The sequence below is a fragment of the Leiobunum rupestre genome, chromosome 4 (assembly GCF_980474605.1).
Source record: "Leiobunum rupestre chromosome 4, qqLeiRupe1.1.hap1, whole genome shotgun sequence".
Taxonomy (NCBI): domain Eukaryota; kingdom Metazoa; phylum Arthropoda; class Arachnida; order Opiliones; family Sclerosomatidae; genus Leiobunum; species Leiobunum rupestre.
Genome location: NC_143387.1, coordinates 7,963,691 through 7,983,817, shown reverse-complemented (window position 1 = coordinate 7,983,817; position 20,127 = coordinate 7,963,691). Strand labels below are relative to the sequence as shown.

At 36.6% G+C, this 20,127-nt stretch overlaps 1 protein-coding gene across 1 annotated transcript; it reads right to left on the bottom strand.

Moving 5' to 3' along the window:
• Nucleotides 1–201: 201 nt before the first annotated feature.
• LOC149945983 (uncharacterized) lies at nucleotides 202–8,459 on the bottom strand. The gene is made up of 3 exons (XM_090170695.1): nucleotides 8,437–8,459; nucleotides 5,299–5,623; nucleotides 202–455 (listed from the first exon to the last, which is right to left on the bottom strand). The coding sequence occupies exons 2-3, from the start codon at nucleotides 5,528–5,530 to the stop codon at nucleotides 202–204; spliced, it is 486 nt and encodes a 161-aa protein (XP_090026821.1). The 5' UTR covers nucleotides 5,531–5,623; nucleotides 8,437–8,459.
• Between the last annotated feature and the right edge of the window lie 11,668 nt (nucleotides 8,460–20,127).

The following is a 20,127-nucleotide window of genomic DNA, read 5'->3' as shown; positions in this document are numbered from 1 at the left end:
CACATTTGTACACACATATTTTATACGTTGACCTTTCATAAGACAGGTTAAGTCAGCACTAGAGAACGTGTACGTAGAACTGGTAGGAAAGTAGACGTGTGCTTTATTACGTAATATCTACACACTTTTAAGTTACCCCTACACAGTTTCGAGTTGGGGTAAAACTTTTCTTTTAACTAATCAACATAGAACTTTGGCGCTTTAGAGAATATTTGGTTGGATTACACCAAAAACACATGCCTTAAAATAATGAGTGTAATGTAATTTCCAATGGAAAATTCTTAATTGCGGTTTCTCAAGGACTTCGGAAATGGCATTGATGTACTGAAATTTAGCCGTGGCCAACTCGCCCTTGAGGTTGGCCAAGTACGATCTATTGAGAATGATCCCAGTACCTAAAATCCATCCTGACAATAACAATCGCCAAGAAAGGTTGCGGTTTATTTCTTCGACAGCTACAAAGAAAAAAAATAACAGTATTCAACCGTATTACTCTTAATCTTCTATCATATCAGCCAACATACAACCTAAAAAATAGGCTAAGATGTAAACGATTGAATGAAATTATAACTTTGTATAAAGAAAACTGTCATTGAAGTGGCTAACAAGGGAAGGCTTACGACTGTAAGTCTGGGATCCGAGAAAACGTTATGGGAACATCTAGACCGTGCCCAAGGAAGGTATCAGCCGGCCGGTTTTTTGAGCACAGTCAAAAGGTCAAGTTTTATGACCTTTTGAAATTTTGAGCCTGGCCGAGCAAGTAATTTCCTATGGAATTTTAGATGCTAATTTCATGGGTCCCAAAGGGTCCCCCCTATGAAAAATTTTGAAATTAGAACTTTTGTCATGCCCATGCCAAACACGGTTAAAATGGAGCAAACTGGACAATTTGAACCGGGAGTGGTCAAGATGGTCTAAAATGGTCAGTTTGATTTTGGAGCGTCCACAATGGGCAAAAATGTTCAGTTTGAGATGGGAGTCTCCAAAATGGACCGGAGTGATCAAGATGGTCAAAATGGTCAGTTTGGGTTACGAGTGTCCACAATGGGCAAAAATCGACAGTTTGAGATGGGAATACCCTAAATGGACGAAAACGGACAGTTTGAACCGTGAGTGGTCAAGATGGTCAGTTTGGGTTGGGAGCGTTCACAATGGGCAAAAATGTTCAGTTTGAGATGGGAGTGTCCATACTGGTCAAAAACAGTCAGTTTGCGAGTGGGGTGTCCAAACTGGACAATTTGAACCGGGAGTGGTCAAGATGGTCAAAAACGGTCAGTTTGGGTTGGGAGCGTCCACACTGGGCAAAAATCGTCAGTTTGCGATAGGAATATCTTAAATGGATAAAAATGGTCAGTATACGGTGAGTATGTCCAAAATTTAGAGCAATGATCAATTCATAACAATCAGTTCTAACAATTGTAAATATTCACATTGGGTATATACGAGAATTCTATAGTGCTACTGTTGTAAACATTTGTTTTCTGTAAGATACATAGGCTGAACAGTTGTTGCAATTATTTAATTTTATATTTGCATAAAATTTGTCAGTTGGTACGATTTCACTATTTACAAAGTAATGAGAAATACGTTTACTAAAATCGTTTTATTTTACTGGTATATAATATTGAACACCTCTTTTAACGGTCCGATTTAGTTATGTTCAACACGTTTATTTATTTTGTTCGCGAGTCCTCTCCTATCCTAAAAATGTGGTTATATTTATAATATAAATAAGTTTCGTAATGTTACCGAAGTTTGTTTCACCCTACCTAAAGAAAAATCGGCCAACTGTGAAATTAGAGATTGCGAAGATGGGTTTTTCATATGTTGTAGCCACTGTTCATTGGTTTTGTGCATGACGCATTTTTATATTGAAAATCATCAACATTAGTCGTGCTGAATTTTAAATTTCCTTTTCAATCCGTTCAATAAAATGCTTTAAACAATTTAACTACTTAACGGCTAAATTAATTTGAAATTATTGGCAAAAAGGGTTTATAAGTGATACATTCAAAAGGTAAACGTTATACTGATATCCACTAGCTTAAAACAAATTCTACTCTTGTTTTGAACAAGGGGATTGGACCATTTGCAAACGCACTGCGTGCGGGATTTGGCCCCTGGTTGAGAGGGTTTAGTAATTAAATAAATACTTATAGTTTTACTTACCGATGCAGTCAGATGACCCTATGAAGCTTCAATTATCGATTTTTAAATTTGACCTCCAGCTTTTTTTGCTTCTCAAAATTTTAACCTCAACAGGAAAACTTTATGCATTCTAACTCCCATCGCAAACTGTCGTTTTCTTGCCAATTGTGGACGCTCCCAACCCAAACTGACCATTTTTGACCATCTTGACCAGTCCCGGTTCAAATTGTTCAGTTTTGTCCGTTTTGGACACTAGCCGACGCAAACTAACTGTTTTTGACCATTATAGACACTCCCATCTCAAACTGAACATTTTTGACCATTGTGGACGCTCCCAATCCAAACTTTGTGACAATCTTGACTACTCCCGGTTCAAATTGGTTAAAATGAACCAAACTGGACAATTTTAACATTGAATGACCACTTTTACCCATGTTTGGTATGGGCATGACAAAAGTTCAAATTTCAAAATTTTTCACACGGACCTTTGGCACCCATGAAATGCGCATGTAAAATTCCATAGGAAAATACTTGCTCAAAATTTCAAATGGTCATAAAACTTGACCTTTTGCCTGTGCTGATACCTTCCTGGGGCTAGGTCTAGATGTTCCCATAACGTTTTCTCGGATCCCAGGCTTACAGTCGAAAGCCTTCCCTTGTAAGAAGTTTTACAGGCGTGTTCTTTAAGTAACAAGGATTGAAAAATGTCATAAGAAACGTTTTCCTAAATTGAACTGTATCCGAGTAATTGGCTGTCAACAATCGGCCGCCAAAACGCGCAAATATGCAGTTTCTTTAATTCCTTGGACCCAATTATTTCATTTTACTAAGTATTTGGTTTTTTATCGAAAGAGTTAAGAAAAGGATCACTTGTATCAAAAGTTCGTTATGAATTGAAAGAAGTATTCTACGTGTAGAAATTTAAAGTACCAAGGTGGTCAATGGAAAGAAAGTTACTTTTTGAATTTCGTTTTTTCTTCAAATTACAAAATATGTTCCAAATGATCACCAGGGGCACACGCAAAATATTCTGGAACCCGTTCAAAGATTCGAGGCGTGTTACGAATGTGCGACCGAAAACTATCGCTAAAAACGTATTATGACATAAGTGAATAAACCTTTCTACTAGCAAAAGCTTATTAAACGTTCGCATCTAGAAGCATGCTATCGATATGTGATTTTAATTATGGACTCCCGCAATTTGTAGACTCGTACCCATCCAAAAAAACTATTACAACTTGTGTTGTAGACTAAAAACATGTTATTTTTGTGGGTGACTATTTAATGAGATCATAATTTAGACAAGCCAACTAAATTCAGTTTACTAGCATTACAAAAAACCAGGAATATGAGCTAGATCATTTCTAAATTGTCTCTCAAATTGAAAATGTGTACTCACTTATGGCATAGGAAGAATTAAACAACAAAATTCAATAATTCCTTTTTTTAATAGGCGTAGTCACTTAAAAACACCAGGTTTTTGTTAAAACGTATTTCTACACGTAGCTTACACCTTTTATTTTAATAAAGCAATTTTAAAACTAGTTTTTTTATCGAAAAATATAAGAAACCAATGCTTAGTGAATGGAAATAATTGGGTCCCAGGAATAACAGAAACTGAACATTTGCGTGTTTTTCGAGATTTTGGAGGCCAATTACTCGGATCCGGTTCTTAGGACTAGTGCTCCACAGATCTGGATCCAAGGTCGGAGCTCGAGCCGTTCACGGCTCCGAAGCCGCTGCGAGGAGGTGTCGGAGACGGAGCCAAAACTCGGCTCCACTAAAAAGCCGGAGCCGGATGCAAAATCCTAGAGCCGGAGCTCGAGCCAGGAGCCGTCTCCGATTGCACTAATTATTTTAAAGCGCATGTAAATATTAAGATAACACTAATATTTCTTTGAAAGAATACACTATTGTGTTTCAAAAGCTAATCAAAGCGTGAAATAAACTTCAAAGCATCATCATTCATCAATACTAATAATAATATTTTATTTTATTTTATCCGAGGAGTCTGCTACAAAAAAGGGAGAGTCCATTAATTACGGGAGGCGATTTTGGCGATTTTTCGACCCCCTCCCCCCTTGGTGAGATGTCGTGAGATTTGGTTCGCCCCCCTCCCAATATCACCTGCGATTTTTCAAAAAGCGTATTTTTAGTGTAAATGCGTTAATCTGTTTGATTGCGTTGGATTTATTTAAAAAACAACATAATTTGCTTAATTATTTATATTTAAGACTAGTATTATAGACAGAACGTAGTCTCGAATCACAGTGAGAAAATCGAACAATAAAATACTTAAAATTTAAGTATTAAGGAACTATTAAAATTCGTAAAAGAATATTCATTCTAATTCAGTCCACGGGGACTCATGTGTGGTCTCAAGAGTGACTACTGGAACGAACGTGTCCATGTGATTTTCAGAAAAATCATCTGCTCCTTCCACCTCGCTCAGTAACTTGGCGTGTGACAATCCGTGAAGGTCACACTTTGCGCGCTGGTACCGGTGGTGCTCTGTGGACCACACGCCGGTGCTCTGCAGCTCTTGTGAGGGATGAAAAGTAGATTCCGTATGTATTGCAGCATCTCTTTTTCTGATCACCACTTACACTTGGGCAATATAGGTCATAGGGCATGCTGATGAAGGTGTGCAAGGGTTGAATTACTTAATTTAACCCAGTTTTATCGCAATTTTACACTGTTTCTTGCAGAAACAATTACGTGATATTTGCCGAAACCCCCCCTCTCATCCACGTGAGATTTTGTGGCATTCAGCTCGATCCCCTCCCTCCTCTAAATGCCTCACATAATTTATGGACGCTCCTAAAGCTTAGACATAAGAAATTACCATAAAAGTATTGGAGCCGTCTCAGGAGCCGGTTTAAAACACTTGGAGCCGGAGCCGTGGCTCCAGATCCGGCTCCGGCTTTCACCGAAACTAAAGCCGGAGCCGACTGGAGCCGATAGGGTTTAAGTCGGAGCCGGAGCCATGCGGAGCACTACTTAGGACCTTTTTCACAACTTGTTACCCAACGACCACGCCTGTAAATTTGTGCCAGACTTCTCTGAAACACCCGTTATAAAAGGTAACGCGGAAAAACACTTCTGTTTTTCACTGAACGAAATTAGAATGTGTGAAACTGCTTTTCTTACGATTTTCAAAAAGATGCGAAGTGAAATATATTAAACTATTTGAAAGTTGATTGAATAGATTGTCAGTTCTTCGAGACATTTTGAAGATTTTTCTGAATGCGAAAGCCGTTACTAAGGTGACCACAAAGAAAGAGATTATTAGCAAATTCCAAGTTAGTTGACCGAGCGCCTGTTTGTGTAATAACACTTGATCCATTCCTCCCTGGCCGTCGAGGCAAGTGTAGATTCTCATTCCTTTCGAACTGTAGGCAGCTGTCACACCGTATTCCTTAATTCGGGTGGACAAATCCTGCGCCGAAATTCTATACTCGAAAAGGTGCAATTTCTAAATGTAAATAAAAGATTACTATACGAGTGTTGGAAATAAATGCTAAAAATAATGCATTGCAGAGCCATGAAAATGAATTTTACGCACTATTCTCAAAGCTCTTACATGCCACTCCACTGATAAAAACCAGAAAAGTACATGGCCAAACACAAGGTTACGTGACACCCCTTTAAAAACATTTATAGATGGCATGCAAGAGTGTTGCATGGGACGTTTGAGAAGATGAAGTAGGAAAGAAAACTCCAACATTGGAGTTCCTAGAGGGAGGAGGGAGTGCAGCCGGAAGTGTTAAGTACATTTTAATTAACATTTGCTTTAGTATAAATTATATTACGCTTTATTGCCTTGCATTGTTATTGTCCCATGTGAGTAAAATTGCATATTTTCAGTTATCCCTTTATCGAAATATTTGTATCGTTTCTAGGTTCTGTGAGGTGAAAGCAATGTATCGCTAAATGTATCTAAACAAGAACACCGTTCATGTGATCGCGACTTCTTCACCGGTCACCGATTAGTCCGAGACTCGTCCTAGATATCATGCAATGATGACCGAATTTGAAAACATTTGGTTGGCGATGAATTTCTGTAGCCATATTTTAATTTACAAATTGATTTGAATGTATCTTCACTTTGAAAGCCTTAACCTTTTCTACCTTTAAGCTTTCCAACTAATTGATGAAGGATTACTTATAATCAACGTAAAAGTTTCTTTGTAGCCGAGTTTTTTTCTTTTAAAAACGACATTTTACGCTCATATAACCTTATTGTCATTTGTAGCAGTCATTTCAATATTAGACATTTTTTGTAGTGGTATTGATGCAATTAAACATCTTTCTTTTATTTTTTGGTAGCACTTTTTGCATTTCTTTCGAAAGAACATAGTTATCGATTTGAATGAGCGGTGCTCTAAGCAATTGAATTGTCTGTCAGATTTATTTATTAAAAGATTCATAACTTCAGAACGGGCCCAGATAGGTAATAGCACGAAACCTTTTAGATCAGTACCACTTCATATATCAATTTTTTTTTAATTGGGTGCAATATTCCCTTGTCTATGTTTGTATTATTATAAAATATTTCTCAATCAAGTGGCCACCCAGATCGCTAAAAACAAATATCCTGTGCGAAATGAAATGGAAAGTATCACCTGAAAGCGCTATGCTTATATTAAGAAAAAATTATTGTGTTTAGAAAATCACGTCGGTACTTACTCCATTTGCGACATCAAAAAAGTGCTCATAGTACCACATTTTATTCAGTTCTACACTATACAAATAACAAACAACTATATTTTTTTATTATTATGCCAAAATGATTTACGCACTCAATGAACATTATTAGTCTTAACATATTTTGTTTATAAAAAAATGTTTATTAAACGTAGAACAATTTGACTGAAACCACGAATTAAATACATCAACGGGATTATTAAAGTGAGTTTTACTGGCGCCTCCAACCAGGCGGGACATACAATATGCTACCACTTTTATTGAGAATTTCCATAAAGCTCCAATCAGACCTTTTAGTTGCTGATTTAAAACGAAAATGTGACGATGGCTAAAGTTTTGACTGTTTAGTGGATTTCATTTAGCGCTGTGAATTTGCAATTACTTTTTAATATTGTATATTTAATTACGAGTAGTGTTTATGGTAATAATAATCAGCTAAGCTAATACCCAGGGCACCACCTTAGGCCTAAGTCATCAAGCGACTTTTAAAGCCATTAATTCAGGTGGCCGGGTTACAATGCGTAGGAGGGTGGTTTCGACTAGTCGTCGTTACAAGATATCTTTTTATTCATAATTGGCCAAATTTGTAATTAACATATTCAAAGAACACAATGATTTTTATGGTCTAAAATTTCGATGGATTCTCTTAGGTTACTACGGTCAAATTAAATTAAATGGTTAGGGTTTTCTAACACATGTACCGCCAATGCTGAAGAATATACTTGAGGGTTACTTACGTCATTCTTATGTTCGTTTATTATGTATTTGAGATCTCTTTTTGTCTGTCCAATGTATACACCGTTACCACAACAGTGAATTGTATATACAACATAATTTTCTAAGAGGATGATTTTATCTTTGGTAGGTCCTATGGAGTTAGATAATTTATTGCAAGGTTTGAAAACTGGTTTTACATTAATTTTCACGTTGTTTTTTATTTTTGTTAAAAGGGAGATGTGAATTAATTTTATGTTTACTTTTATGGACTAGGTTGTTCTTGTAACCACGATCATAAAATAAATAAGAATGAAACACTAGCCTTTTAGCATTGGGGTAGTAGGAATTTGTCTTCATAAATATCACAATTGTAATTTGGAAAGAGAAGGGACCATAACGTTTGTATGTCTACAATTTATGTAGTGTTGATATTATCAACTTAGTTTTTATTTTAGTACTCCAAGGAAACTTTTAATTGGAACTTTGGTGATAATAAGCCAACAAGTCTTGATTAAGTGGAAAACTTTCCAAAAACAACTACGGTTTGAAGTTAATTGTAGAAGACCGATTATTATTCTCGACTACATTAATATCAGAAGCATCCTATACAACTATAGGTCTCGCAATACATTTGGACATCTCACAGCCACCATCCAGCAAAAAAGAAGAGATATTGCTAGCCTAGAATGTCTCACGCAAGCAAATGAACTCTCTTTTGGTAATCAGTACGAACGTTTAACAAATACTTCTTAAGCCAATAACCGGTGGTCTAATTAAGAACAATCCGAAATCTCTTAATATAAAAGTACCTCTTCAATTTTAAAACTTAATTTTACAGTCACCGAAAAAATTAACTCTACTTACGCTCGAACATGAACTGCTATTTAAAAATCCCAAAGTCCTCAATAAATTTTCAAAAGATACAAGACAGTTTTTCACAAATTAGGCTTTAAATATATCGTCACTCTTAGAACACTTGACCAAAAAGATATCAGTATCGAAATAGAAGGTTGCTTAAAAAACGTATGCGACAAGGATCGAGACGGTGTGAGATTTAACTATGAAGAGATCATTTTAAACAATAAACAACCCATCGCTCAATTCAGCCAAATATTAGCCCTTAAAGAACTCAAGGCCAATAAAAACTTAATAATCACTAGAGCCGATAAGGAAGGCTGCGTAGTTATTTTAAACAAAAAAGATTATGAAGAAGACTTAATTATATCTTATCAGACCAAGACACCTATCGTCTAAATAAAAATGACCCCACTAACATAAAGCACAAAAAGTGATACACACTTTAAATTAATGTATAACTTTACCCAAAGAACCGGTTAAAAAAAGCTACACGGACACTATGCCGTTCCTAGAATATATATTATCCCTAAAATATTAATTGCTCAGCTCAACCTACTGCAAAATATTTAGATAAAAACCTTTCCCATCTCAAGAAAAGGCACGCCCATATAATTATAAATACTTCGAAATTCACCAAAAAATTAAAAAAATGTTCAAATACAAGACGAAGATTTGTTTGTGTCTTAGCTCTTTGGGGGCTTGGTATAAGAAACTTTGACGCTATTTTAATTTATTAAATTCTCTGGATGTTTTAATTCAATTTACTCACGAAGTTGAAACAAACAATAATAATTTATTTCTATTTTCAAATATATAAGATATTAACAATTGTATTTAGAAAACATTTATCTGTATCGTTACGCAATTGAGTTCATTACTCCAATGTCAATTTAATTAGGGCGTTCCGATAAACTTTCTTTCAAAAATGAAATTTATTTTTATCACCGCCATTGCAAATGACAGAGATTAAAATAGTAACTCCATCATAAAAAAATGCATATAAAGTAAAATGTAGACATACAATTAATATAAATTCAAATCTCCCTTTGAAGAAAAATAAAAACAATTCGCAGTATTCAATTTTATCGAAAATATATCGGATAAAATAGGCAATGAACTCAGCAAATTTAAAGTTAAAACAATTTTTAAACCCTTTTATAAATCATCTAACTCCATAGGACCTAATAAAGATAAAATCCCCCTCTTAAAAAATTGTGGTGTGTATAAAATTCCTAATTTTTGTAACGGTATATACATTGGGCAGACAAAAAGAAATCTAAAACACAGACTCAACGAACATAAGAATGACGTGTGAAATTTTGAAGTATACATGTGTCAAAATACCCAAACTATTTAATTTAATGTGGCGATACGAAATTAATATGTAAACTAGATTATTATTTTAAATGAAACGTTAGAGAATCCCTTTTGACATTTTAGACCATAAAAATCATAACGAAGTACTCAATAGAGATGACGGGAAAGGTAGTTACATTGCTGCATTCTGGAAAAATAGTACCACTACTACTATCTTATCTCTCTTATGGTTTAATTTTTCTGTTTTAAATTGTTGTATAAAGCTTGGTTCACACGATTAAATTTTGTATCCCGATCGCATCTTAATCTTATTCACTCCAGGCTTTAAAGCCAATAACAATGAGATGGCCACATTCCTTAAAAAAAAACAAGAAATAGCCTCGAAATTTATCGTGTATTTGGGTTAAAATAATCCGGATGCTGGTCTTTCTATAGAAAATCGTTTTCCACGTAAAACTCTTTTGCTTACGTTTCATCATTATAACCATGGATAAATAAAACCAATCAACCTATACAGGGTCTTTTTTTTTGCTCGGAAAAGTGTTTTTTTTCAAAAACTATTTATAGTACCGATTTCAAATTTGGAAGGTCAATTCTCTATACCGGGGGACATCAGTTTGAGAAATTTGAGCGTTTTCGGTAATGTTTTTCACCAATTTTGAAAAATTATTTTTCGACCACTAGGTGCGAGATAAAAAATTTCTATTATAAAGTTGTAGGCCGTCATCGAAAACCCTTAAAAATTGTTCACTCGACGAAATACAACTTATTTATCAGTGAAAATTCGAGCTTGAAAAATTTACAAGTTGGTGAAGCCAAATTACGATTGTTTGAAACGATAATTGAAAAGGGAACAAGTCTAATACAAACGTAGTAGAGTTTTCACACTTGAAAAAATGTACACGTTTGGTTTTTAAATGCAGATATTTTATTCACATAAATTTTTACAAAACATTTTCAATAATATCACCATTGGCTGCAACACATGTTTGTGCGCGGACAATTAAGTTCTCAAACGCTTTCTCTACCATTTCTGGTGTGACGTCTCGGCAAGCACTGATTATTCGTCTAATGAGTTCCTCCCTAGTTTCAATGGGCGTGGCGTATACCTTTGCTTTAACGAATCCCCAGAGAAAATAATCCAGCGGTGTTAGGTCAGGTGACCTTGCTGGCCAATGCACTGGACCATTTCTCCCTATCCACCTTTCAGGAAACTCGTTGTTGAGGTGCTCAGTTACTTGCCGGGAAAAATGCGGAGGGGCGCCATCTTGCTGAAACCACAACTGACGTCTTTCAGCCAATGGAAGGTCGTCGATTGCGTCACTCAGTTCGTTCTGTAGAAAATGTAAATACCTTTGGCCGTTGAGGTTCGTCGGCAGGAAAAAGGGACCAATCAAACGGTTTCCAACAAGTCCAACCCAAACATTGACCCGTTCAAATTGAACCTGGTGATGATATTCAAAACCCCAATGTGGGTTGATGTCAGACCAAAGATGGCTGTTTTGATGATTAAAGGGCCCATCTCTTGAAAATGACGCTTCGTCGGAGAACAAAACATGGCGCAAAAATTGTCTATCTTCTTGGACAGCATTTAGTAACCAGTTGCTAAATTCATAACGTCTTTGATGGTCTCCGTCAATTAGTCCTTGGTGGAGCGTAGCTCTGTATGGGTGATAGCGATTCTTACGAAGAATTTTCCACACACGATTTGCAGAACAACCCAAATCAGCAGCGGCGTTAGCGCAACTGTGACGAGGATATGCCACAAAGTACGCGAGTACATTGTTCTCGAAGTCTAAATCCGGTTGACCCAATCCGCGAAACCTAGGTTGCAAGTTACCAAATTGATTGAAATCGTGAATTGCTCGTCTTACTGTATTTACAGATGGTGCTCCATTTGGATGTCTTTCTGCGAAGATTTCAGTCACTCTTCTAAGGTTTTGCGCTGCTTCTCCATAGTAAATGGCAACTATCTCGGTATGCTCAGCTACTGAATAACGAGGCATAGTTCGAAATATTATCAAACACTGATAATAAGCTCCCAAAGTTTTCCTTTAAATACCCAATGCATGTTTAGGATTGACCTATAGCCTCGTGTTTTTTAAATCCGGTCGTTTTTTTAACCAAAGTTTCAACTGGATTAGGTAATTCGGTTTCAATTATCGTTTCAAACAATCGTAATTTGGCTTCACCAACTTGTAAATTTTTCAAGCTCGAATTTTCACTGATAAATAAATTGTTTTTCGTCGAGTGAACAATTTTTAAGGGTTTTCGATGACGGCCTACAACTTTATAATAGAAATTTTTTATCTCGCACCTAGTGGTCGAAAAATAATTTTTCAAAATTGGTGAAAAACATTACCGAAAACGCTCAAATTTCTCAAACTGATGTCCCCCGGTATAGAGAATTGACCTTCCAAATTTGAAATCGGTACTATAAATAGTTTTTGAAACAAAACACTTTTCCGAGCAAAAAAAAAGACCCTGTATATACTGCGTGTGAAGCGAAGAATAAACGCAGTTTTTGACCTGCCCTGCGGACAATCCCGAACAAGTGCACGATAACCCACCGAAAAATTCCAAAAACCCTTATCCGGGCTTTAAAATAGATTTTGGGCGCACAGAAGGAACTTTTAAATATTTCGAAGTAGTTGCTCCCACTTTTTGTAATACTGAAGCGGCCAATCTCGTACGACAAAATAGGTACCCACTTATTATGTTTCGCAAAAAAAAATTGTGTTTAAACTCTAACAACTATTACTCTGTTTTTGTCAACCCCTCTGTAGCCCCGACCAATATTAGTATGTAATCGCCTAACGACGACGCTAGTTTTGGCGTCGAAACGGCCGTAGCGTTGTTTTTATTGTACAACAGTGGTTCCTATATTTTTAATCTAGTTATAACATGTTCAAGATAGTCCGCAAATACAATTAGTACGATACTTTTACTTTGAAAATTTTTACTAGTTGTCCACGCTGCAATACATGTGCTCACTATCACATGTACAACTACCAACGTCTTTTACCCCTTGTGCTGAACTGTTTGCGGAATAGTCTACATTGGGGAAACAGGCTGCCCGTTGTCGCAAACATTTGCGTGATATACGAAGCGACCAGAAGCACGTTACTCGCCATGTCAACGCTAGGAACGCTAAATCCATCCTCGTCCTTAGATCACTCTTTGCGGATCGTCCTCATCGACTCACGGAAGAGAATAGACTAATTTTTTTGTTTTGGGACTAAACAACCCTTTAGGAATAAACGAACAAGTTGGAAAACCAAAATATAACCTCTACTCGTACGAATACGAGTTTATAAAGCAACAAGTTTCGGTTTTTTGGAAAACCTCTGCAAAAGAACTCGGTTCGATTCCCGTCCGGCACGAATGTATTTTATTTTTAACTTATATTAAATTCGTTCTTATGCCTATAAGTTTCCTGCTATTGTGAGAGGTGTTGGTAGCTCGGTTATAACACATTTAACTACCCAAAAATTTTTAACGCATAACCGTGTATCTGTATTGCCATATTATCAGAGTGCTTAACAAATGTCATTAATTTTTGTAAATTAATTATATCAGTTGAACTTTTTACTTGACAAAAATCTATAAAATCTGAAATTTTTTATTATTGTGCTTTTTATTTTTTACTTCTCAGTTAAAGTTTGCACAATCAGAGAAAAAACACCTTCCTTTTGGTTTTTTTTTTAATTGTCAAACAATCTATATGAGACCAATTAATCAAGCAGTTTTCCTCTACACAAAACCTCATTTCACGCTCTTCATAACCTGGACAGTATTACCATTATTTTATAACTATCATTTTGACTGTTATGTTTCTGTTGTGTATGTAAATAATATAGTCGGATAATGAACACGAGGGGGCGTGACTATTAAGAGAACGAGCTAGGCGAGGAAAGGACGGGACCGGCACGGCATTCGGTCGGTGGACATTACGTGGGTAGCCAGCTAGCTTAGAGTTTCATCATATATATATCTTATCATCAATAAATGTATTAGTTCGCAAGCGTGTATTTAATTATACTAGAAACATAACAAATATAGCGACGGGGATAAATATAAAGAAGATCAACTTAATTGTAGACGCGAGTACAAAAAATACGGAAAAGGCACTATTCGTCGAAACATAAAAGAAGGAGACGCCTTTTTTAATTAAGCCCCACGTATCCTGACTCATCAGATAGCCGCGCCGCCATTTTGCAAAAGTAGAAGCAACCTTTAAGCCTTGATCAACCTAACCCTAATCAGCACTATGCCTACGTACGGATTTTTGGAGAAATACGATGCCAAGACCGAATCATGGACTTCATACACGGAAAGAATGGACCAGTATTTCCTCGCAAATGGTATTGATGATGAAGATAAGAAACGAGCAAGACTGACTTCCTGCGTTGGAGCTGAAACGTACGTAATTTTGCGAAGCACACTTTTGCCAGCGAAGCCTGTTGACAAAAGTTATGACGAGCTGACCCGAATTTTAAAGGATCGATTTAATCCAGCACCGTCAGAAGCTGCACAGAGATTGAAATTTAAGAATCGCCACAGACGAAATAATGAGACACTAGCTATGTATGTCGGAGCCAGCGTTGCCAACCGTACTATAATTATAGTACATTGCGATAATTTCTCCTTTCAATTTTTTACGTATAATTTCAATCGCGTACTATATAGTACGCTTTTTGCGATAATTTAACTATATTTCCGATATTTTTGCGACAATTTCAGAAATTTTAGAAAGTTACTTTTTTAACTCCCCCCCCCCCCCCGTTGGTTATAGTACTCCTAGTAGGCTTACTTAATATTATACTCCTTGGAGTGTTTGATTTGTGCCTTCTGTAGTTCTGACTGGCAAATTCGACCGACTGTACATTCTCAACATTATGGTTGTAGCCTTGTAGGTACGAAATAGGCCGTAGAACCTCGTGACAATGGTAGCGGCCAATGAGTATGGACTATGGAATATGGATTTGTAGTTTTACAGTTTTGGTTTTACTTTTGATTCTGAACTTCCAAATCAAAAGTAAAACCGAAACAGTCTTCAAAATTTTGAAGACGGGAGTCACGGGACCACTGCGTCGGGGAATATGGCGTTGGTAGCAAGTTCATCTGAAGGTAAATATTGTGATTAAATTAAATATTATTTTTGATGATTTTATTAATTGAACTCAATTGTGTTATAATATAGATCTTTGTTTGAGTGAAGCTGATGGATATGAAACTCGTGGACATGACAACGGTCCAAAGCCTAAAAAGAAAAAAAACGAACACAGAAGTATAGAAAGGACTGGGAACTAAAACCAGAATTTTCTCCTTGGTTTAAAGCTATTAATCAAGACTCAAAAAAAGCGAAGTGTGTTTATTGCAATATAGCATTTGTAGCTCAAATTCAGGTCATTACAAATCATATGGCTGGAAAGAAACATGTAGAGAAAGTGAAAGATGCTCAAAATGGTGTTAAAAATTTTGCAACATATTTCAAGAAACATCAACATCAAAGTGCAGTTTTAGATGGCGTTAAGAGGGCGGAAATTAAAATTGTGCCTTTCTGGTTGAACATAAAATAGCATTCAAATCCATTGATAACCTAGCAGATCTTATGAAATCTTGTTTCCCGGACTCAAAAATAGCTCAAGATATGAAGTTGAAAAGAACCAAAACAACATATTTGGCGACAAATGTTATAGGAGCTTCTTACAAGGAGAAATTAATTGAAAAGCTAAAAAATACAAAATTTAGTATAATGATAGATGAGAGCACGGACATATCGGCAATTAAAACCACATGTATTACTGTAAGACATTTTGATGAAAGTGCAGGATCAATTCTCAGTAGGTTTTATGAACTTATTCAAATAGAAAATCTACTCGAGCCGGGAAAATCCACAGCAGATGCAATTTGCAAGTCCGTAATCAAGACTTTTGAATCCGAAATGATTAGATTGGAAACAGTTATCGGTTTTGGTTCTGACGGCTGCAATACAATGATGGGTGCACATAATTATGTTTCAAGTCGTTTCAAAGAACAATGTCCCGGAATTTTTGTAATTAAATGTATTTGCCATTCATTGGCAATTTGTGCGAGCGAAGCGTGCAAACAGCTTCCAAGGAGATGTGAAGATCTCTCTAGGAATATTTATAATTTCCTTAAAAGTAGTAGCAAACGTTTGGCAGAACTCAAGCAATTCCAAGAAATATTAGAAATTCCGGTCCACAAAATCCTACATCCTTCACAAACCCGCTGGCTTTCTTTTCTACAAGTGGTCAACAGAAATTTAGAACAATGGGATGCATTACAATTTTTTTCTCTAATATGTGGAACAAGGAGAAATTGGTAGCAGCAGAAGAAATATATAAAAGTCTCCACGATCCTAGTATCAAACTGTTTTACTTAGTTCTACAGTGGGTTCTACCAAAATTTGTTGGTTTGAACGAGTATTTTCAGTCAGCAAAAGTTGTCATTACAACTGTCCATGAGAAGGTTTTGCTTACATATAAAGACTTATTAATGTGTTTTATGGACCGTGAAACTATCCATTCCACTCGAGATCTGAATAAAATAGATGTTAATAACGAATCAAAGTACCTGCCACTTCATCAAATCTATTTAGGAACCAAGGTTTTGAATGAACTAAGTAACCCCAGGCTACTATGCCGTCCAGAATTTCAAGCGATGCAAAAAGACTTTCTAATTAGGTGTAGAGAATTTCTGAAAACAGGATGTCTTCAAATAAAGCAGAGTTATGACTTCAATGATTCTATTCTCTCTCAAGTATCAATTTTATATCCCTTGTCTGTAATTGGAGGAAAAGTGCCTTCGGTAATTCCTTTGGCAAAAGAACTACCAAGACTAATTGATAAAGACCATTTACAAGAATTAGATAACCAATTCAGGTGCATCAGTATTTACAATTTGCCAGATGATATTAAAAATGAAAAAGATATTGACAAATTTTGGCACAAAGTTATGGTATATGAAGATGAAAATGGGAAAAAAGAGATTGAAATAGTTGGTAAATTTGCTCTTACTGTGCTTTCGTTGCCTCATGGAAATGCGGACTGTGAACGCATCTTCAGTCAAGTTAATTTAACAAAAACCAAGGCTCGTAATAAACTGGCAACTACTACTCTAGACGGAACTCTATTAAGCAGTCAATGTGTGGCTGAAGCTGGAGGCTGCGTAAAATTGGACCTACTCAAGATATGTTTAAAAGATTTAAAGTTAATGTACAAATTTAAAAATATTGTCGAAAATGTTGACAATTGCGAAGTTATGCTAGGTGATGTGTAAAAGTTTTAAAGTGATAAAATAACATAATTGTGATATTGTATAAGTACAAACGTTTAAAATCAAATGTGATATTTACAAAAATATGTAATGTACCTGAAAATATGAGTAAATAAATATTCCAAAAGATAAAAACTTATTTTACTGACTAGTAACTTGGTAATAGTTCTAAAAAACAAAAAACATGAATGTGGCCTATAATATGGCAATATATAAATTTAAAATTTGCGCCAAAATAACGGCCTACTATGAACAATTGCTACCACGCTATAACCTGTAATCGAAGTTGGCCGTACTTGTGTACTATAATGTTCTAGAAAGTACGATAATTTTTGGGCTTCGATACTATAATTTCAATTTTGGGAGTTGGCAACGCTGGTCGGAGCACTGCAACTATGGCACAGAATTGGACAGGATGATCCGAGATATGGTTGTAGGCGGTATTCAATATGAGCGGACTCAAATTAGACTCTTGGAAGAAGTCGTTTTTACGCTGGATAAAGCGTTGAAAATTGCACAAGCCATGGAATCAGCCTCAAGAGAATCACAAGAGATCAAAAGGGCTAATGGTGGAGCACCTGAAGAAGTTAACGCTCTACATATGGACACTCACGTCGACATCTTAGAAGACTGAATCGACCAACAAATGAGAATGTACCAACAAACACCGGAAGATATTCAGTCGCAGGATCGTGGAAATATGCACCGTAAAGTAGGACGAAATAAATATACGAGATGCGAAAGAACGGATCATGAGCCAAGCAATTGTCCATACTTACAAGCGACATGTAGATCGTGTCAAAGAAAAGATCATATAGAACGATCATGCTTTGCGAAAAGGGGAAATATTCGGATTAGAGGCACCAGTAGAGCAGGAACTCATCACGTAGCACCAAGCGAAACTCATTCCAGTGACTATGTCCTGTACCACATCAAAGAAGTTACGCCTGAGGAGCAAAAGGTAGTAAGTCAAGAATCGTCAGAAACCGAAGATGACCATATTACTAATTGCGTCTTTAATAACGAAACTCCACATCAAGAAGATTTTGGTAATACACTTGCCATAATCCAAGACATTCCTGTTGACAACGTCACAGTACTGAAGCCATGCATTATAAGCTGTACGGTGAATGGGAAAATACTCAAGTTCGAGTTGGACACTGGATTGATACCAGAAGACATCTTTAAGAGTCTACCGAAAGCAGGAAGGCTAGAAGAATGTAATGTTACGCTGACATCATTCTAAGGTCATAAGGTCAAGATCATGGGACAAGTAACAGTTGATGTACGTTATAACTACTATAAAGCCAAATTATCCCCAAACATTTATTAAAGACCTGTACTGTGTGGAAGAGCGTGGATTTTTTCAAGTTTAACAATCATGTCAACAAATATTGCACATATCACTAGCAATAATGAAACCTTGCAATCCATATTGGGGACGAATAAGGATGTGTTTTCCGAAGGACTTGGAAAGCTCAAGAACTTAAATAATCACTTACATCGAAAGAAGGACTGTAAATCAGTTTTTATGAAAGCAATAAGTTTGCCGTACTCCATGAAACCTAAAGTCGAGAAAGAACTTGGTCGGCTGGAGTGGGAGGAATTATAACTAGCAAACCGCATACCCAATTTGCTGCACTTATTGTTACAGTCATGAAAAGTAACGGGGAGGTACGAATATGCGGAGACTATTCGACATCGTCAAATTCAGCAATAGATGTAGAGAAGTATCCTATTCCAAAAGCAGACAGTATATTCTCCAACTTAGACGGATTTAAAGTTTTTACCAGATTAGACATGTAAGAGGCGTATAGCCAGCTGGAGCTAGACGAAGAATCTAAGGAATTAATGGTAATACATGCCACAAGGGGACTCTACAAATATAACAGACTACCCTATGGAGTCTCTTCCGCCTCGGCTGCATTTCAATGTTGCATGGAGACCGTATTGCAGGGCCTGGAGAGACTCTCACCGTTCCAAGATGACATTCTTCTAGGAGATGTTGAAGCAGCTGGAAGCTGTACTGACTAGATTCAGGGAAGCAGGAATCAAATTGCGAAAAGAAAAATGAGCCTCTCTGCAAAAATCAGTGGACTTTCTTGGGTCGCACTTAGATGAGGAAGGTCTACATCCGAAAGAAAGCAAGACTAAACAACCTCGAATAGTTGAGAGCGTTTTCAGGATTGGTAAACTATTATAGCGAGTTTATTAAAATTTCTGCACAATTACTTTCGCCTTTGTACCAATTACTACACAAAAATACTAAATGGTATTGGGAGGCATAACAAGCAAAAACATTTAAAGACGCAAAGTCAGCCTTGATATCATAGACGTTCATAACAACCCTAAATTAGAACTAATTCTCGCATGCGATGCATCACCCAGAGGAGTAGGGGCAGTACTGTCTCATTCCATCTAAGGTCAAGAAAAGCCAGTAGCATAGGAAAGCAGATCATTATTGCCAGCGGAGAAAAATTATTCTCAAACGGAGAAAGATGCATTAGCCATTATATTTAGTTTGGTTAAGTTTAGAGATTACCTTTTGGGAAAGAAGTTCGTTCTTCTAAGAGACCACCGTCCACTCACCACGATATTTTCTCCATCTAAGCCGATTCCGCAGACAGCAGCAGGAAAAATGCAGCGCTGGGCACTGACGCTAGGACCATATAGCTACGAGATACATTAAAAGAAGGGAATAAATCACTCGAATGCCGATGGTCTAAGTAGACTGGCATTTTCAAAAATCGATGCACCAACTCCGGTACCGAGGGAATACGTTTTTGCTAAGGAAGTATGACTCACCAAGGCATCTTGTTTGTTAGCGACAAAGTTTTTATTCCAAACGCGTGTCAAGAGCTAGTTTTACAGGATCTCACATCAAATGATTGTCCAAACGAAGCCACTCGCAAGAAGCAAGGTCTGGTGGCCCGATTTAAATTCGAATATAGAGAAGAAGATCAAAACATGCACAGTCTGTAAAGAATATACACCTATGCCGAAAGCAGAGTATTCCAGTTGGCCTAAAGAACAGGCACCATGGACCAGCTAGGTACATATCGACTTTGCTGGTCCCAT